Here is a 21,944-nt window from a genome sequence, read left to right on the forward strand (position 1 = left end):
ACAACAGCAACAACCACAAGAATATTGAGTAATATGGTCTCATACATTTCTCTGCTCACACAATTCTCTGCATAAAGGTGCTCAGGAAAGGCTTCTAGTTGAATGAAATTACTTGAAATACTTAACATCATTTCAAGTTTCAGGGTACTTCTGTGAGAGCACAATTTTTGGTTTTGAATGGCTGGATCCAGAAAAGAATTTCCTGAAGGAAGATGTTAACCCCTCATTTGTTGTTATTGTTGTTGTTATGTGCCGTCAAGTCAGACCCGACTCATAGCAACCCCTCCTTGGGTTTCTGAGGCAGTATCACTACAGAAGTAGATTGCCCAAGCTTCCTTCCAAGGAGTGGCTGGTGAGTTTGAACCTCTAGCCTTCTGGTTAGCAGTCAAGTGCCTTAGGCACTATGCTACCAGAGCTCCTTCATATCATTTGGAAATCCTTCCTTCCTTTTCTTTAACTCAAGTGGATTGCATTAATTTTCTGTCGCGTGAATTCAAGTGAGTCCCCAGATAGATTTTCAGTGAACTGTTAGGTGAAAATCAAATATATTCTGAAGTTAGAAATACTTTAAAAAAATATTTTATCTACTCTTTTTAGATCAAACCTCACTACATTTTATTTTTTTTTCTTCATGAGTATATATAATTTCAGTTTGGGAGTAAGACCAAAATTTTCTAACTACTATGAAGGTAGTTGTCCTTTTTACCTTAGAATAATTGTTTCAGATTATCATAATCATTTTGTTGATCATTTTGTGTAGCCTGTGACTTACGGAGCTACTAAAAGTAAATTAATCTCTGACACTTGGGTCTTTGTACTATGTATTAAACACATGGCTGTCTATGCTTGTATTATACAACTGAAAAGGAAAAAATGTAGTCAACAGAATAGTGAGTGAGATGAAAACATTATTTTATACAGATGTATGAACTATCATATAAATGCTAGTTTTTAAATTTACAATTCAGCCAGTGAGTTGCAAATTTTGTTTTGATTAGTTTACCAAATACACTGGTGCTTGGAAGAAATTTAACAGGCTTGATGTTAGAACTTTTACTGTAATTTTATATGGAAAAGTTAACAGGAATGAACATAAAGGTGCAGAATTTAATATTTTGTTTTTAATAAGATCTTTGGGTAGTTGACCCCTAATGTAATCTAGCATATCAGTTAGTATAGTGATTTAATGGATATTCTTTTTTTAAATCTTGTAAGTTTTACAGTGTTTCTTAGTTTTAGTCTCCAATTTCTGAGGTTAGCCTTTTTCACTTAATCATTTGTATTATGTAGTTGAGCATTATATCCACCCGGATGAGCTCTTGGTGCTGGACTTAAAAGCTGATATTGCAGTTTATAGTTGATTTTAGACAGGTGATATGTAAGTGTTCTGTGACTTGTCCAATTTTATGACAAAATTGAGTGTTTCTTTAATTTGAAAAATGGTGAAGCCTTGTTCATTTTCAACTACTACTATGAATATAAGTTGAAATTACAGTTTTAGTACTTTGACTTTTACCTGTTCAACATTATTCAGGCTGCAAACTTTTATATGTGCACTGAGCTTCTAACTAAGTCCATATGAAGGACAGCTCAGACACTTAAAATCTGCCTTAGCTTTTAGAAATGATCTCACAACACTTACATGCAGGACACTCAACCCAGGGTGATATACCCACCTACTCCGTAGAGATACATCCCTTGGGGCAACTGGCCATGGGGCACCAGAGGGGCAACAGTCACATAAGGAAAAGCTGGACAGACAGGAGTACATAACTAAGAAGAGAAGGGCACAGGAAGGGGGCGGGTTACTGAGATGGGAGCAGAAGAGAGTGAGTTAGGGTTAGAGATGGTAATTGGGGAGTGAAACCAAATGCATACAAAATGTTGAGTATAAAGCGGATTCTGCTCTGTAAATTTGTACCTAAAGCCCAAATGAAAAAAAAAAAAAAAAGAGGAAGAATAAAAATGATCTCACCTATGCAACCAAGACAATATTAGACTCGGGTAAGAAAGTCATAAAGATATAAATATCCAGATAACTAAGTGGTCACAAAAGATTAGTGTAAAACCAAACTTTCTGCTGTATGAAAGCTCCTGCAATTCACTGGTTAAATTAAATCAGACAAGCCTTTATATCTGCCATAGGCAGAAAAATCTGATAGGATTGTGCTGATGTATTTTGTTGATAGTAAAGATATCTTGATAAGTTTTTACTTTTCTGATAGGTGGGTACACTGGCACTACTTTGAAGTGATGAACATTTAAATTAAATCCTTGTATATCTTAACATATTATAAAGCAAAGCCAGGTGCATTTTACTTGTAAACTATAAGATGTTTACATATAAACTGTATATAATTCAAATTTCATTTATAACTCATCATTTCCTCTTCCATTTAAAATATTCCTTAGCCACAACAGCTCCTTCGTAATTTGGTCACAGCTGGTATTTACATTTTACATTAGTGTTATAAGTCCCCTTTGATTTACTTTACCAAGTAGACCAAAGCTAATGCATTTTCCTTTTTATTCATTTCCCTTTTCCTACTGAAACTGTTCTGTTATTGAAGAATTTAGTAGTTGAATGTGTTTGGCTCACAGTAGCTTCAATATTTTTTTCTTTTTTTTATAAACAGAAAGAGTCCCAGACTCTCAAGAAAATGAGCTGAAGTCCAGATGGGAAAGTCTCCTGGGCCCTGATTATGAAGTAATGGTATGCTAAAGTCCTCTAACAAAAATACTCCAGTCTCATTTTATGTCAGGGGCCTAACACTACAATTTAAAGAAATTTAAAGAGGCAAAGAATATCTGCCCTGCCTTTGTTTTCATCCTCTTACCTTACTACCCTATTGGACCAATCAATTGGGTTTTTTTTTTTTTTTTTTTGGTAGTATTTTAAGCTGAAAGAACAATTAAGGATGGTACACAAGTGTCAGTGAAAATTAGCAGACACTCAGTTTATGTTGGGACAATTTAAGTTGACAATAGGCAGAAAAATGTTAGGAGAGGAAAGACTTGCCTTTATATTTATAACCTATATCAGCAGCTTAAAATTGCTGGCATTTTTATGATTGCTTTTGTGGTGTTTGTTTTATTGTACACTGAAAAGACTGTGGATATTAGTCCTATGTTTCACAAAGAATTTTACAGTTTTATGAGAAAACTGAAAGAATGATTATCACATATATTTGAGAGAACAGGAAGTAATTTAGGTTCAGTATATGTTTATATGCCCATGGTCCATTAGATTTCCTTTGACCTGTTATTAGATTCATTGAATAAGGGATTGATTACATTTCCCCATATGAATCCACATGAAAGCAGAAAACTGTGCTTTGAAAAGCCTCTATGGTGTTCACCAAATACGTTAGTAATAAAATGTTCTATTAAATTTCTTTTGTCATTCACATTTTCTTACATATGTTTATCATTAGTACTTGTTGCCTGGTTTGAGATTTTTTATCTCTTTTCTTGGTTTGCAATATCCAGCCACTACTTATTATCAGAAAATTTCTAGTGACATTAAAAAAAGACAAACTCATTGCCTTCTAGTCAATTTTCACTTGTAGTGACTGTATAGGACAGAGTAGAACTACTCTATAGGGTTTAGGAGGCCATAAATCTTTACAGAACCAGACTGCCACATCTTTCTCCCATGGAGTAGCTGGTGGGTTCGAACTGCTGACCTTTATGGTTAGCAGCCGAATGCTTTAACAAGTGCACCACCAGGGCTCCTTCCCAATGACATTAAAAAAACCCACTGTTATTGAGTCTATTCCAACTCATAGCAGTCCTATAAGACAGAATAGAACTGCCATGTAGGGTTTCCAAGCCTGTAAATCTTTGCAGAAGCAGACTGTCATATCTTTCTCCTGAGTAGTGGTTGGTGGGTTCCAACCACCAACCTTTTGGTTAGCAGCCAAATGCTTTAACCGCTGCACCACCCAGATGGATTAAAACAGTCTGTACTCTTTCTGATTTTGTGCTTGCATGTCAGGTTTCATGAATTGCTGCTGCTTCACCTCATAGATTTCAAACACTGTCATTAGACTGTCACCTAGCAAATGACCTTTCCTATTAGCCTTAGTAGGCTTGTCATCAAAGTCATTTATGTAACAGTATTTACAAATGTGATGGACTCTTTTTAATTTTTTTTTTGTTTAAAATCTTACCCTCCTTATAACCATGTTTCCAAAGTTCATTTATCACATAGTCACATAGTAAGGTCATGACAGAGAGGCTAAAAGGAGGAAGTAGACTTTGAACTTAAAAATGTAAAGGGATAGATTAAAGTTTCGCCTTCTTGTTCTGAGGTAGGAGGGACAGAAAAAAGTCAGGCTAAATAAATGAACAAACAGAGAAATACACTCGATCATCCATCAATGCATACATACATAGACAAGTGCACATATACACACATATATGTATACATGCATATACTCCAGTGCTTCTTATTGCAGTTTCTTCCAAGATCTACTAATCTGAAGTGCAGTATTTTAGAAGCTTTAATTGGATCATTGTTTAACTTATCCCCTCCAGATGCATTATATTTTATTAACAACTTACAGATGCAAATCATCAATAAAGTACTTTTGCTTGCAAGGAATTCACTTCTGTGGCTGTCCACCATTGAAGCTTAGGAGAATAGTTTTAGGCCAGGATTAAAAGCTTTAAGTATTACGTGAGCCTCACACCAGAGACCAGGTCCTTTTGTTTATGTTCTTGCCAGCTTTTTCTCCTGGGGAAATGGTTTGAGCTGGCTGTGCAAAGTCAGATGCTTCAATTTTTCCAAACTTATATGACTTTATTGACCTTCTCAACTTTGTCTTTAGTCTTGAATTTGAAAGTAAAGTGGCTATACTCCTGTTTTGTTAAAAGAGTGAAATTTTTATGGATTCATGATAAGGGAGGGTTATATTAAAATTTTAAGGATCATGGAGTTTTTAAAAATAATATATGTATTTGCCCTTCTATATTTCAACTTCTGTTCAACTTTCCGATAATTTATAAAAGAGAGTTTGCTATGGGGAACCAAGAAAAAAAGTCAAACATACTCTGAAATTTTATATGTTATATTTATGCGTTATAGAAATATATAAAAGATGTTATTAGAATGTAGGTGAGATGGAGTTATCAATATGCAGTCACAGCACAGAAGTTACTCAAAATGCAGGTAATTTGCAGATAAAAATTTAGGAGGAAATAAAGTTAGGGTTTTACAAATATTGGAAATCTTATTTTCTTATAAATTTAGGTTGCCACTTTGGACACACAGATTGCCGATGATGCCGAATTACAGAAATATTCAAAGGTAAGCATTTTTTTTTAAATGTTGCCAGGTTTTTGTTGTTTGAGGCACTTTTTCTAAATTCTTACTGAATGAGTTAAGTTAGTTCTGTGACCTAACTTGTCCAGAATTCAGTCATTTTTGTTTTCTGGAAATGTAATGAGTTCCTGCTATCAGATATACCTAGGAAGAATGTGGGATCCTACATGTCACTTCCAGAACCCAAAATCCCAGATTTGACTGTTTTGCCCCCTATACTGCATAGACTGACACTGTGCAGAATGTGTTAACTCTTCAGACATTATAATAAGTCCTTTCATAAATGTTTCCTAAAAATCAAGCCTGAAACAAAGACTGAAAATACTTCTGGTCTGGATGTTCAAGGATAATATCCAGCCTTAAGTATAGAGACTGGTTGTCTTTGAACTTGAATTTTCTTGGTAAGCTTTAATTCTGGGAGGTTCCTGTGTGGGTGCTCATGGTTTGCACTTCAGTACTAATGAAATCTTGGCAACTCGAACCCATCCAGATGCTCCTGTTGTATGATCTGCTTCCATAAGATTTTGTTGTGATTAAATGCCGTTGAGTTGATTTTGACTCATAGCAACCACATGAGATAGAGTGGAACTGCCCCGTACGATTTTCTGGACTATAATCTTGACTAAACCAAAAAAAAACCAAATACACTGCCATGAACTTGGATCTGACTCATAGTGACCCGTCCTTGGGTTTCCAAGGTGGTATCTCTATGGAAGTAGATTGCCCAGTCTTCCTTCCGAGGAGTGGCTGGTAGGTTTGAACCACCAGCCTTCTGGTTAGCAGTCAAATGCCTTAAGCACTATGCCATAAATTGCCAGCTCTTTCTCCCTTAGAACTGCTCTTGTTATATGTCGTGGAGTCAGACCCAACTCACAGCGACCCCTCCTTGGGTTTCCGAGGCGGTGTCACTATGGAAGTAGATTGCCTCACCTTCCTCCTGAGGCGTGGTTGGTGGGTTTGAACCGCCAGCCCTTCCATTTGGTTAGCAGCTGAGTGCTCAACTGTTGTGCCATCAAGGCCCCTTTCCATAAAGATTAAGACAAGAAAACCCTATGGAAAAAGTTCTAATCAGTAGCAGGGAAGGGTTGCCATGAGTTGAATTGATTCAATGACAACATGTTTATTTTTTGCGGGGAGAGGCATTACTTCTCAGAAGCCATGGTGGTTAGTGCTTGGCTGCTAACCAAAAGGTCAGTGTTTGGAACCAACAGCTGCTCCATGGAAGAAAGATGAGGCAGTCAGCTTCCATAAAGATAACAGTCTTGAAAACCCTGTGGAGCAGTTCTCTTTCTGTAGGGTCACTATGAGTCCTAATTGACTTGATGACAATGAATGTTTAGTTTTACTTCTAATGACAAAATGCCAGAAAGGTACCTTTACAAAAGTTTTTCTCCTAACATTTTATGTCTTCTCACTACAAATTCATTCTGTACTTCCCATTCTGGATAATCAAAAGTCTGGGTGGTGGAAATTTAGGGAACTCTTGTATGTGGCAAATGGCTGACTCAACAAATAATGACCAGGAAAAGCTTTTCTTGCCAGAATAGTTTCAAAAATAATGTAATTATTGAAATTAACTGTAATCCCACATGGGGTGTAAGAACTGAGGCCAGCTCAAAGTCTGCTGTCACATGGACCACACAAAATGTTATTTTTTGCATCCCATGAGGGTTTTGTGGGAAGTTATGAACGTCTTTTTAGATTGTTGTATTGTTTCCTCCTTTGAGTATTTATGATGAGTATTTCTCCTCCGTAACTTTGTGTTACGTGTTACATTATTTTATAAGTTTGAATTTTCAAGACTGATACCATATATAATGCATTTTTACATAAGTAACACACATATTATACATGCAAACCCCTCATGCATTGGTTTCTTATTCATGCTATATGTGAGTGCTCATATTTTTTGTGAGTGTGGTAGTGTTTCTTTCCATCTAAGTTTACCTGCATTTTGAGTAACTTACATGCTGTGACTGTGTGGCCGGCTGATCAAAGTTTCCTCAGATGTGCGATATAACAGCAATATAACACAATGCAAAATGACCCACTGCCGTCAAGTCAGATTCGATTCATAGTGACCCCTCCTTGGGTTTCCGAGTGACCCCTCCTTGGGTTATCACTACGGAAGTAGACTGCCCAACCTTCCTTCTGAGGAGTGGCTGATGGGTTTGAACCGCCAGCCTTCTGGTTAGCAGTCAAATGCCTTAGGCACTATGCCACCAGAGCTCCTAATGGCACCACAGCACACATTATAGTTAATTTTAAATTATGTACAAAGTCAGCCTTATAATAGATTAATCACTTATTAAGGACTGGTGGTATAGTGGTTAAGACATTTGGCTGAAAACCAGAAGGTTAGTGGTTTGAACCTACTAGCTGCTCTGTGGAAGAAAAATGTGGCTTTCTGCTTCCACAAAGATTTACAACCTTGGAAAGCCAATTGGGGTCGCTATGAGTTGGAATAAACTTGATGACAGTGAGTTTGGTTTTGGTTTGAGTCAGTAATTACTAATTCCACCTAAGTATGTTGAAGGATTTAATTAGAAATGGGAGTAAGAAATAAAATTACCTCAACAAACTGTAACTGTTATTAATTGTGTTTATTAATTAGTGATTAGATGGACCCTACAGCCATATTTGGAGCTCTGGTAGTATACTGCCTAAGGCATTTGACTGCTAACCAGAAGGCTGATGGTTCAAACCCCCCAGCCACTCCTCTACTTCCATAGAGACATCACCTCAGAAACCCAAGGAAGGGTTGCTATGAGTTGGAACCAACTCCATGGCAGTGAGTTTGTTTTTTTTTTCGGTTTAGAGCCAAATTGCCTGAATTCTAATGCTGACTTATCCACTCATTAGCTGAGTAATCATGGGAAAATTGTCTGACCCCTCTATGTCTCAGTTTTGTTTTCTGTAAAAGGGGGCTATTAAAAGATTATTATCTATCTCATGATTGTGTAGGAATTAAATGCAATGTACCTAAAATAGTGACAGACATGTAATAACTGTTATTACTTTTATTATTATCACATAAATTCTTAGATATTGGATGTTTTCTGTATACCTGTCTTCTAGTTTGCTAAATTTCCTTTGTCTGCTCAGGTACTGAACCCCATCTAGTGAGTCTTTAATTTTAGTTATTATATTTTTCTACTCTAGAATTTTCATTTTATTCCTTTTTAGAATATAGTTCTCTGATGAAATTCTCCAACTTTTAAAAAATGTGTGCTTGCCATCTTTTACTCTATTTCTTGAAGATGTTGATAGAGCACATAGAAACACAAATCCACTGCCATTGAGTTGGTTCCAATTCATAGCAAGCCTAAATAGCAGAGTAGAACTGCCCCATAGGGTTTCCAAGGTTGTCAATCTTTACAGAAACAGACTGTCACATCTTTCTCCCATGGAATTGCTGGTGGGTTCAGACCACCAACTTTTCAGTTAGCAGCTGAGTGCTTTAACCACTGCATCACCAAGTCTCCTTCCAACAGCATATAAGGCTATTAAATATTAACTCCAATATCTAGCCACCTTTGTATCTGTTTTCATTGTCTGATGGTTTCTCTTGTTATTGGTTATTTGGGTGTGTCTGATAATTTGATTGAATGCCTAGCATTGTTTATGACATCTACGAAAGGCTGTAGGTGATGCTACCTCCCCGTAGAGAGGTTTTGCCCTTCTAATAGCTTTCTTGGTAGCCTCCCTAAGAGCCCTTCTCCCAAATGGGTCCTTAACTGTAATCCTCATTTTCTCAGTACTGTGGGGGTGTTGAAATCTTTGTTTTCCAGAGGCTTTCTGATTAGTTCCTTATTCTTCTCCCCTGTATTACTTTAGAACTCAGGAGACATCCTAGGGACAAACCTGCCCTGTATCTGGCTCAGTTCATCACATAGTTCAGCTTTAGTTATCTGCTTTCCCCAGTTCAAGGGTATAAAACTCTATGCCATCATATTTTATAATGAGTAAAAGATAGCAAGTAAAACAAGATAATGTACCACATTTTGTGTACATTTTAAAGTATGGAATTACCTTTCTTTAAGCAGAAGATGTTTTCTCTCACTATTGTTCCCTGCCAGCAGTGTTACCAATGTTACCTCTTTTCTCATGTGCTGCAGTGAATTACTCGGTATGGCTCTTCTAGCCATGGTCTTTGTGGTGCCCACCAGATGATTGGGTGGAAGGGCACTGGATAGCTTCTTAGTAATGTAAATAAGGTACATGGTACCCTTGTGGGGGGTGGTACCATGGAAATAAGGTGTATGGAACCTTAATGTGGAGATTGGTTAGTTTTGTCATTCTGCGAGGCTTAAAATGAGCCCTCCTAGAGATAGAAGAAGGAGCTCTGGTGGCACAGTGCCTAAGGCATTTGACTGCTAACCAGAGGGCTAGAGGTTTAAACCTACCAACCACTCCACGGACGGAAGAGTGGGCAATCTCATCTTACCATCAAGAGAGAAGAACTGGAGGTGAAATGAAGTGTGTCCTTGGACCCGAGATCCCTGCGCTGGACCTCCTTGGCAGAGATGACTAGCTAAGATATGGTGGGAACAGAATCAAGAGGCACAAGACAGAGTAGAGAGCTCACTGGCCCATGGAGCAAGAAAGCTGAGTGTCTTTGGGCAGAAGCCTTGCTAGTGGAGTGGAGTGCACCTAGGTGCACCTATTGGCATAAGTAAAGGATCTTTGTAACACTTGCCTGAGCAGGACAGAGAGGCCAGGCTGAAGGGCAAACGGCCAAAGAGAGGCATGCCTAAAGACATGGCTGAGGGGAAGATGTCCTTATGGAAGAATTGTATCCTGTGTGTGTTACTAAACCTAAATTGTAACCTATTACTTCCCTAATAAACCCCATAATTGTGGGTTCTGTGTGGCCATTGCAACGAATTATTGAACCCAGCAGAGAAGTAGTGGGTGCCGTGTGATTTGATGTCAAAATTGATAAAAAGGCTAGAGAATGGTGGCATGTCTGGCCTCATAGGAATAAGCCTTGGGGTGCTGATGGTGATTCTTTCTCCTCCTTATGGAGTTGTTATAGTTGTTAGGTGCCATCAAGTCGTCTCTGACTCATAACGACCCTGTGTACTACAGAATGAAACACTGCCTCGTCCTGTGCCAGCCTCACAATCCTTGCTATACCTGAGCCCATTGTTGCAGCCACTGTGTCTGTCCATCTTGTTGAGGGCCTTTTTTGCTGACCCTCCACATTACCAAACATGATATCCTTCTCCAGGGAATGGTCCCTTCTGACAACATGACCAAAGTAGGTGAGACAAAGTCTGGTCATTCTTGCTTCCAAGGAGCATTCTGGCTGCACTTCTTCCAGGACAGATTTGTTCATTCTTTTGGCAGTCTATGGTACTTTCAGTGTTCTTTGCCAACACCACAGCTCAAAAGCATCAACTCTTCTTTGGTCTTCCTTGTTCATTGTCCAGCTCTCACATACATATGAGGCGATTGAAAATACCATGGCTTGGGTTTGGTACACCTTAGTCTTCAAGGAGACATATTTGCTTTTCAGCACTTTAAAGAGGTCTTTTTTTTCCTCCTTTAAATTTTTATTGTGATTTGAGCGCAAGTTTACAGAGCAAATTCATTTTCCATACAGTAGTTCACATACACTTTCTCTCTTGACATTGAGTGCAATTTCCCACAATGCAGCAGCTCTCCTACTTCCTCTCCATAGTTACCTCTTCCCTGTGTCCTTTCCTCCCATGCGTGCCTGCCCCCCAAGCTGTCTCCCTGTGCATATTCTATTCTTCTTCTATTCTCCCATAATTGATTCCTCCAAGGAGTGTATCTACCTAATGTAAATGTTCAGCTCATATGCCTGTCTTTTATTTGGCTGGCAGCCACAGGAGTGGCAGGCAGCTAGGGGCCATAGTCTAAGTGATTCCATCAGGCTCTATCAGTGCAGCAAACCTGTTCCTTTTTTTTCTGTTTTTCATGATTTTGAGTTCTGTTCCACATTGTTCTCCCACTCACATTCATTATGGATTATATACTGCAGACTGAAGTCTTTAATCTTCATCAGTAAGTGCTTTAAGTCATCCTCACTTTCAGCAAGCAAAGTTGTTTCATCTGCATATCACAGGTTGTTAATGAGTCTTCCTCCAATCCTGATGCCACACTCTTCTTCACATAGTTCAGCTTCTTGGATTATTTGTTCATCAAACAGATTGGATAAGTATGGTGAAAGGATATAATCCTGATGCCTTCTCTTCCTGATAGCATGCAGTATCCTTTTGTTCTGTCAAAGGATGCCACCTCCATGCCCTTTTTATACCTCATCAACCTCTATGAGATATATATTTCTACTCAGTAACTCTGATATAAAGGTATGGAAAGGCTTTGAGTTAAGTCTCAGTTCCAAAACATAAGAAATGCTCAGTAAGTGGTGGTTTTGCTTCCTAGTTACATGCCTCCAGCACCCTGCCCCTTTAAAGGATCTCTTTTTAAAATAAGCTATTTTAATCTTATTTAATTATGTAATTGAAATTTTGTTGCAGAAAAAGTCCCCCCCCCCCAACACTGGATGAAAAACTCACCCATAATTTTACTGTTCTCTTTTCATATTTAGCTGTTACCTGTATATGTTCACATATTTGTCGTTGGTATACCCATCTTTTTGTTACGTATGAGAGATACAGATGTGTGATTTTTCTATATAACATAATGACACATTTTTATATTTTTCTACATCGATTACACATGCCCACAGAGTATTCTTTCATTTTGATGAGTTATGATTTTCTTTTTTTAAAAGTCTCCATATTATTGGAAGGGAGCTCTGGTAGCATAGTGGCTAAGGCTCTTGACTGCTAACCAGAAGGTTGGCGGTTCAAACCCACCAGCCACTCCTCGGAAGGAAGATGGGGCAATCTACTTCCGTAGTGATACTGCCTCAGAAACCCAAGGAGGGGTCTCTATGAGTTGGATCTGACTCGACGGCACATAACAACAACAACATATTATTGGAAATTTAGGTATTAACCCAGGAGCCTGTCACTTCTTTCTATAATATGCAAACAAAAAAAGCCCCACCCTGAGACTGTCAAGTTGAGTCTGCCTCATGGCAGACTGTTGTGTAAGGTTTTCTTAGCTGTAATCTTTACAGAAGCAATTTGCCAGGCCTTTCTTCCATGGAGCTGCTGGGTTCAAACCATCAACCTTTAGAGTAGCCGCTGAGCACAAACCACTTGTGCCATCCAGACAGACTTCTTTAAAGAAAACAAAAAGAAACAAAAACAACCCATTGGCCTGGAGTTGATTCTGGTGACCCCATGTGTTACAGAGTAAAACACTGAACTCTATAGAGGTTTTTTTTTTTTTTTTTTAATGTAATCTTTATGGAAGCAGAGCTCTAGGCCTTTCCAGCCTCTGAGTGGCTTTGTAGCCAAGTACAAACCATTTGTGCTACCTCAAGGGGACATTAATTAGCCAGTCAGAACCCATTTCACAGATAGGGATACTAAAGCCTGCAGAGGCCTATTGCAGCTTAGAGGGCTCATTTACTTATGCATGAAATATTCATTGAGCTTCTCTTATATGCCAGACACTAATCTATCATCTGTGGTAAGCAAAACGGATAAAGTTTTGCTCTCATAGATCTTAGGTTCTGGGGTATGGGGCGGGCATGGTAATAAACAAGTGAAAAATACGTTAAAAAAATAAGTTAGATGTATATTCTAAGAAGTGCTGCAAAAGAATAAACAGGGTGATGAGAGAGTAATTGGGGGAGGCCACTTTAGATAGGGAGTCAGAGAAAGTCTCTCTGAGGATGCATTTGAGGCCAGGCTTGAAGGATAAGACAGTTCTTTGTAGATTACTAGGGAACAGGTGAGTGGCAAGTACAGCAGCCCTGAGGTGGAAGAGGACTGGCATGTGGGACGAATGGAATGGAAAGTGTTTGCTTCAGTTTCTGGGTCAAACTCAGTGAAGAATAGAATGTTGTTAAATGAGGCTAGTGAGGAAGACTGGGTACTAAGGGACCTTGAGACCCATGGTGGTATGCGTGGACTTTATTCACAGTGCCAGGCAACACCAGTGGAAGGTTTTATACAGAGTAATGTCATGATAGAAGATCAAGACAATAAGTTTTCCCTTCTTGCCCACAATAGTTTTGGTGGGAAGATCATGTTTTTTCATGGCTATGGCTGGTGTTCTTAAAAGTTTAGTGTCTTTAGATGGTAGCTCTAGTTTACCATCTCATAGCCACCACTCTTAATGGGATGAGGCATTTTCCTATATTATGGGCCAATATTAGAAGATAAGATTTTTCTTCTGAGGTCGTTGGAGTTGTGGGGAAAGAGGGAGGCAAAAGCTATTTACAGTGCCTTGAGCATTAGCTGCACTGCTTCTAGGAAGTTATTAATCATGACACAAGAACAGTTTACCGCATCTGGGGAGACTTGCTCTTTTAGAGATGGCTTTCTTGGCAAGTGTTTACGATTAAGATAATCACAGCACTATGGGGAGAAGCATTGAGCTCATTCGAGTGACCGTTCTGCTGGCCATCACTTGTACTACGGAATGAGCATCAGTAATATCCTGGCATGGGAAACAACAATACCTGGTTCCTTTCTCTGGTTTTGACAAGACAAATTGACAAACATTTTATTTCCCTCCTGAATTATATTTCCTGAACCAAAGACATTAGAATGTGGTATTCCCCCTTACTCAATAATGAACAAATATAATTTTTAAGGCAGTGGGATATCCTGGGTCCTATACAAGTTACATTAGATGTTGCCAGTCAGTTATCAGAGCCTGTTCTTTGCTTTAAATGCATTTTCTTTGCTTTAAAATATTTCTCACAAAAATTCTATTAGTGAATAAGTTTTTCCTCCTTTCTATTTTTAAAATGAGAAAAATGAGGGTCAGTCAGGTAAAGTAACTTGCTTAACATCTTACACAATTAAGAAATGGCAGAATTAGGAAACAAATCAAGGGCTCTGATTCCTAAGCCTGTGTTATTATTTTTTCTTTTTGTTTGGATAATACATGAACAAGGTATAAAATTAAAAATTTATAGAAATAGGTACTGTGAAAAATAAGTCTTCTTTCCATCCAAGTCTCCTCTTTATTTTTTTTTCCAGACATATTCACTGTTACCATTCTCAAGGCTGTAATTTTCTACTCCGCTGCTATCTTGAGTGGAAGATAAAAGACACAGATTCAAATCACTCTAGGGGAGCTTACCTGGAGAGGCAATGTATCAGAAACATCAAAGGAGCTTTCCCAAAACTACACCTGCCCTATCTGTGCCCCACCTATATTCCTATTCTGTAGGTTTGGGGTGAAGTCCCTAAACTAAATTTTGATCATACCATTGCCTACTGCACTGTGGACTATCATTCAGTTGTTATTGTTAGGTGCTGTCAAGTCAGCTTTGACTCATAACAACCCTATGTACAACAGAACGAAACACTGCCCAACCCTGCTCTATCCTCACAATGTTGGCTATGCTTGAGCTCATCACTGTAGCCATTGTGTCAGTCCATGTCATTGAAGGTCTTACCCTTTTTCACTCATCCTCTACCAGACATGTTATCCTTCTCCAGGGACTGGTCCCTTCTGACAGCACTGCCACAGCAGGTGAGGTGAAGTTTCGCCATTCTCTCTTCTAAGGAACATTCTGCCTGTACTTCTTTGAAGACAGATTTGTTCCTTCCTCTATCAGTCCATGGTATTTTCAGTATTCTTCACCAACATCACAATTCAAGTGCATCAGTTCTTCTTCTGTCTTCCTTATTCATTGTCCAGCTTTCGTGTGCATATGAGTCTATTGAAAGTACCATGGCTTAGGTCTGGTGCACCTTAATGTTCAAAGTGATATCTTTACTCTTTAATACTTTAAAGAAGTCTTTTGCAGCAGATTTACCTAGTGTAATATGTCATCTGATTTCTTGACTGTTGCTTCACTGAGTCTTGATTGTGGATCCAAGTAAAATAAATCCTTGACATCTTCCATCTTTTCTCCACTTATTGTGATGTTACTTAGTGGTACAGTTGTAAGGATTTTTTATTCTCTTTATGTTGCAGTGTAATCCATACTGAAGTCTGTAGTCTTGATCTTCATCAGTCAATGCTTCAAGTCCTCTTCACATTCAGCAAGCAAGGTTGTGTCATCTGCATATTGCAGGTTGTTAATGACTGTTCCTCCAATTCTGATGTGATGTTCATCTTCATATAGTTCAGCTTCTTGGATTATTTGCTCAGCATACAAGTTGAATAAATATGGTAAAAGGATACTGACATACATCTTTCTTGGTTTTTAAACCATTTAGTATCTTCTTGTTCTGTCTGAATGACTGCTTCTTGGTCTATATACAGGTTCCTCATGAGCACAATTAAGTGTTCTGGAATTCCCTTTCTTTATTGTGTTAAACATAATTTGTTATGATCCACGCAGTCAAATGCCTTCGCATAGCCAATACAATACAGGTAAACATCTTTTGGTGTTCTTTGCTTCAGCTAAGATCCATCTGATATCAGCAGTGATATTCCTTGTTCCACATTGACTTCTGAATCCTGCTTGAATTTCTGGTGGTTCCCTGTCACTGTACTGCTGCAACTGTTTTTGTGTTATCTTTAGCAAAATATTACTTGTGTGTCATACTAATGATACTATTCAATAATTTCCACATTCTATTGGATCCCTTTCTTTTGAATGGGTATAAATATGTATCTCTTCTGGTGGGTTGGCCAGGTAGCTGTCTTCCAAATTTCTTGGAATAAATGAATGAGTGCTTCCAGTGCTGTATCCATTTGTTGAAACATCTCAGTGGGTATTCCTTCAATTCTGTGAGTCTTGTTTTTCATCAATTCCTTCAGTGCAGGTTGGACTTCCTTCAATACCATTGGTTCTTGATCATATCCTACCTCCTGAAATGATTGAATGTTGACCAGTTATTTTTGGTACAGTGACTTCCATCTACTTTTGCTGTTTCCTGCATTCTTCAACATTTTGCCCATAGAATCCTTTAGTATTGCAACTCAAGGCTTGGATATTTCCTTCAGTTCTTTAATTTTGAGAAATGCCGAGCATGTTCTTCCCTTTTGATTTTCTAACTCCAGGTCTTTGCATATTTCATTATAATACCTTACTTTGTCTTCTCAAGCTGCCATTTGAAATATTTTGTTCCGCTTTTTTATTTCATCATTTCTTCCGTTACCTTTAACTACTCTATGTTCAAGAGCAAGTGTCAGAGTCTCTTCCAACATCCATTTTGGTCTTTTTTTCCTTTCTTTTCTTTTTAATGACCTTTTGCTTTCTTCACGTATGATGTTCTTGATGTCATCCCACAAGTCCTCTGGTCTTCTGTCATTGATGTTCAATGGATCAAATCCATTCTTCAGATGGTCTCTAAATTCAGATGGGGTATAATCAAGGTTGTATTTTGGCTCCCGTGGACTTGTTTTAATTTTCTTCAGCTTTAACCTGAACTTGCACATGAGCAATTGATGATTTGTTTCACAGTCTGTTCCTGGCCTTGTTCTGATTGATGATGTTGAGCTTATCTACTACCTCTTTCCACAGAGGTAGTTGATTTGATTCCTGTTTATTCCATCTGGTGAGGTCCACTTGTATCCTTGCCATTTATGTTGTTGAAAAGGTATTTGCAATGAGTAAATTGTTGGTCTTGTGAAATTCTACCATGTGACCTCTGACATCATTTCTATCTCTGGGGTCATATTTTCCAACTATTGATGCATCTTCTTTGTTTCCAACTTTAGCATTCCAATCACCGGTAATTAACAATACGTCTTGATTGTATGTTTGGTCAATTTCAAACTGCAAAAGTTAGTAAAAATCTTCAATTTCTCCATCTTTGGCTTTAGTGGTTGGTGTGTAAATTTGAATAACAAATTCAAAGACCAGTATTAACTGGTCTTACCTGTAGGCATATGGTTATTATCTCATAACTGACAGCATTGTACTTCAGGATAGATCTTGAAATGTTATTTTTGATGATGAATGCAATGATATTCCTCTTTAATTAATTTGTCATTCTTGGCATAGTAATTCATATGATTGTCTGATTAACAATGGCCAATACCAGTCCATTTCAGTTCACTAATGGCTAGGATATTGATCTTTATGCATTTCATTTCATTTTTGACAGTGTCCAGTTTTCCTAGATTCATACTTCATACATTCCACATTCCATTTTTTAATGGATATTTGGAGCTGTTTCTTCTCATTTTGAGTCGTGTCACACTAACCCTTACCTGGAAAGTCAGCAAGTGAAGGAGTTGGTAACCCATGTATCCCCGCCGTTACCAAGGAGCAACAGTTAAACAGATGACCCCAGCTTGAGGGGGTGGCAGAAAGCCAACTGGCAGGCAATTGTGACACCATGGAGGGTGGCGGAGGAAGTGGCAACAAAACCACAGGAGGTTGGGTAGTATTTTCAGATTCCGAGGAACAGGTTACTCACATGCACATTTGGCCAGGGTTCCCCTAACTGGTATGAACCCTCTGTCTCCTCATTTAAATGTGGAGCCTCCATATCTTGTGTAGGATACTGATGATTTTATTTTGTTGATTGGAGCTAATAAGACCTGGGGCAGATTTGAACTGGTCTTCTTTACCATAGGAGGATATTAACATGATGTTGTTGTTGTTGTTATGTGCCATTGAGTCAGACCCGACTCATAGCGACCCCTCCTTGGGTTTCTGAGGCAGTATCACTACAGAAGTAGATTGCCCCATCTTCCTTCCAAGGAGTGGCTGGTGGGTTTGAACTGCCAGCCTTCTGGTTAGCAGTCAAGTGCCTTAGCCACTATGCTACCAGAGCTCCCCCTATTAACATAATAGGTGCTGCATTTGGGGCAATGAATAGTCTACGGTGAGGATTAAAGAAAACTCAAAGCATAGGCTTGTTCAAACCAGGAAAACTGCAGATTTTCAATGTGGTGACCAGGCAAGGGCATTTTGGCTAATATTCTAGGTTCTTTTGCTTTGCTTTATAGTGCGTTTTGTGTCATCACTGAGAAAACATGTAAGGCAGAAGATGATGTCAACGTGATAGCAGCTGAAAGCTTGACAGGCATGTTGTATAAAAGTACAAGAGTTCTTCATGGGGTAGCACAAGGTAGTCTAGCAAGACTAACATTTACTAGCCTCTGTACATTACAGAATAGCTGGGAATTCATGAAAGCGTTCTTCATCTAATAGTCACTGTGAAGATTTTGCCAGCTTGTGAATGGAGGATTCTTTAGTTTGTCATCCAAACCAATTTATAAGTCAGTGTGGAGTTATTCAGGGTATTGCTCAAATGTCTTGTTTGTGTTCAAGGAAGGAGATGTTAATTTCCTTAAAACAGATGAAAGAGGTTTATTCACAGGGTGACATACACCAAAGAATGGGTTTGAGAAATTTGCACAGTGGATGTTCTAGGGGAAGGAAATATGAGTGTGGTGTAGTAAATTACTTAGTGTGGCTTTTCTACCCATAAGTCTTTGTAAACTCCAAGGTGGGATTTTCTATGAGCAACTGAGGAGCTCCTGATTGCTGAAATTGTCCACCTGGAGTATTTCTGTTGGGAGTGGCACAAAACAATGTTCTGGGAGGTGCCCACTCTCTCTCAGGTGCTTAGAGTTCTGATGCTATGATTGGCTAGTTTGCCCACCCTGCTGGGCTCAAAAGGAGACCTCCTAGAGGCAGAACTCTCTCTGCTGGTCGAGGAAGACGTGCTGCCGAAAGAGACATGCACCCCTGAAAGAGACATGCGTTGCTGGGAAAGAGACGCAAAAGACACGCATTGCTGAGTGAGACACCAAGGGACCAGCACTGCTGGGAAAGAGACTGTGAGAGACTGTTGGCTGAGGGATGGTGGGCTGGGAGAGAGACTGAGCATTTTTCCTGAACCTGAATTGTAGCCTGTGGTGCTTCCCTAATAACCCCATAATCTGTGAGCTCTGTGTGGCCACTGCAGCGAATTATTGAACCCAGGAGAGAGGTGGTGGGTGCTCTGGGAGGAACGGTTGGAGAAAGGACTAGAGGGAGGCAGCATGTCTGGCCTTGCAGGAATAGGCCCTGGGTTACTGCTGGTAATCCTGTCTTCCTCTTGTGGGATTAGAGGAGGTCAGAAGATGTGGCCTCCTTGCCGTTTTTACAATGAGCAAAGGCAGGCAGAGAATCATAGGTGCAAAGTATTTGATCAGCTGTCAGAAACTCAAATATCACTTGGGCCAAATGGGTAATTTAAATATTTAAAATGATAAATGGCCACTGATGCCTGACCTGGGTGTTAGATAATTGAAGAGAATCTTCAATATATATCATACATATGTACATAAGAGTCCTTATTATGTCTTGTTGAACATTCAGAATTAAAATTTTAGAAGGGTGAGGAAAATGGATATAAATCAAGTGGTGATGAATCAGTCTTATATAACTGAGTGAATGCATCCAACTTTGGAGGCCATTATACTTGTGTTTCGGCATTCGTTTAATAGTTATAGTTGCATTCTTGGAAAGTTTTTTTTCTATTTATGGTAAATTTTACTCTTTTCCCTAACATTAAATATAAATGGCTATTTAATACCTTCATTTTGTGTGCTTTTGTGTGTTACAAGAACCAATGCTGAGATTATTTCTGTTCCATTTTATTTTGAGTTCAACTTTTTTGGAAGCTCCTCCCCCATTCCACTGACACAGCTTTAAAACATTCCTTTCCAAAAGCATTTTTTCTTCCCCTGAAGCAACATCATTTATATTCTCACTAGAGTATTTTGATATCTTGTTCTAGGGTCCTAAAAGTAGAGCTTTTAGGGAAATGAGTGGGCTGTGGTTTGTTTCATGACAGGTCCCTCCACTCACAGGTTGAAGGCCTCTAGCTTTCTTGATCTTATTTGATCTTCATCATTTTCGTATTGACAGTAGATCACATAATAGTCACACCTTCCTCAGAAACATTTCCTTGTATTTTTTACTTATCATGTCAAGATCATGAAAATACTGCTGTTCATTAACTTTGTCAATTTAAATATGACTCATTGCAAAGTGCGTGGAATAAACATCAAAAAGCATAGCATGCAATGTGTTTGAAGGCATCAGTCATCTGTCTGCAGCACCCACTCCTGTCATTTTAGCACTTTTTGCTCTTGATCTAAGAACTCAGAATACAGAAAGGGTGGACAACTGAAAGAGACAGATGAATGGTTGATTTGTTTCGTTGCTAAATACACCTGGGACAGGTAATTAAACAGTCCTGCTCCTGTGGAGAAGCCTGCAGCAATGTAACATGAAGTTTCAAATTTAGATTCAGAACTAATATTAGGTAGGCCTCTTTCAGATTGACAGATTTCGTAAACATCATTTCTTGTTTATTTGTTCAGCCTGATTGGAGATGAAGCATGTGCATTTTGTTCACCATGTAACCCTTTTGAGACCAAGTCATTTTCTGCTTTGAAGTTTTTGTTGAAACCATGTGTTTTCAGTAATGGAAGGCATTTTGAATGAATATGAAAAACAAAAATTGTGAGACAATATACAATTTTTTTATACAATTAGTGGGACACATATGTCCCAAGAGGTCTCTGCTGCTGGGGTTGGTGGAATGAAAGCCTTTTCTTCAAATGGCACCCACAGATGACAGCATGCATTAAAAGTGAGATAGCAGCTTCCCACTAAACCCTACACATGTTTACAGATATGTAGGGGAATAGCCTAAAAGGGCAGAGCCCTGTATCTGGAGGGCTTGGATTCCATGGTTGAGCATCTACTGCTTCTTGGTGCTCCACTATGTTCCTGACTTTAACTGTTCCATTGATGTGGAGAGTGGGGGGGTCATCTCTGTGAGTACATCAGGTTTAGTAAACAGGGTGAATGGAACCAGTTTCTTTTTTTGTTGTTGGATTTTTTTTTTTTTTAATTGTGATTTGGGTGAAGATTTACAGAGCAAATTCACTTTCCATACAACAGTTCACATATACTTTGTCTCATGTCATTGACCACAGTTTACCACAATGCAACAGCTTCCCTCCCACTTCCTCCCCATAGTTACCTCTTCCTAGTGTCCATCCCTCCATACACTTCTGCCCCCTGAGCTATCTCCCTGTGCATACACAGTCCTTCTTTCTCCCATGATTGTTCTCTCCAAGGAGTGTATCTACTTGAGGTAAATGTTTAACTCACATGCCTGTATTTTGTTTGGCTGGAAACCACAGGTGTGGGTTCAATTCCAGACCTGAAGAGCAGCTAGGGGCCATAGTCTCAGTGGTGGAACCAGTTTCTTCCTAACCTTTTTATCTTTTATGGTTGTGTATTACTTCATAAGGACTCTCTCTGTACATGTTCAGTAATGTCTTTATTTTATCTTGGCCAGTTTCTATGCAGTAATTGCCACCATCGTGCATTCCTTTGCCCAAACCAAAAATTTAGCAATTATCTTTTTCACTGATATCCCATAAGCTCTCCATGGGCTCTTTGTAGGGTTTATTGTTTTTATCCTTTAAGTCTTAGCTTAAATATTCCCTTCCATGGTTAGCTTATACTTACTGACTTTCCAAAATGACTTGTACCAGTTATGCTTATGTTATTATCCAATTAGTTCCTTTATGGCACTTACCACAATTAATTATTCTCTTCATTATTATTCATTCGCTT

The 21,944-nt window shown here is 38.8% G+C and overlaps 1 protein-coding gene across 1 annotated transcript in view; it reads left to right on the top strand.

The window, feature by feature from the left end:
• Nucleotides 1-21,944, top strand: part of LOC103206462 (inaD-like protein) — a gene marked incomplete at its 3' end in the record, with an annotated part of 197,884 nt that overhangs the window by 54,892 nt on the left and 121,048 nt on the right. Inside the window, exons 12-13 of the mRNA XM_007951916.2 lie at nt 2,637-2,713; nt 5,255-5,311. Of these exons, the coding sequence (XP_007950107.1) occupies nt 2,637-2,713; nt 5,255-5,311 (134 nt within the window). The remainder of the gene's footprint in view (nt 1-2,636; nt 2,714-5,254; nt 5,312-21,944) is intronic.

The sequence above is a fragment of the Orycteropus afer genome, unplaced genomic scaffold (assembly GCF_000298275.1).
Source record: "Orycteropus afer afer isolate SDZICR_OR568_19922 unplaced genomic scaffold, OryAfe1.0 scaffold00318, whole genome shotgun sequence".
NCBI lineage: Eukaryota > Metazoa > Chordata > Mammalia > Tubulidentata > Orycteropodidae > Orycteropus > Orycteropus afer.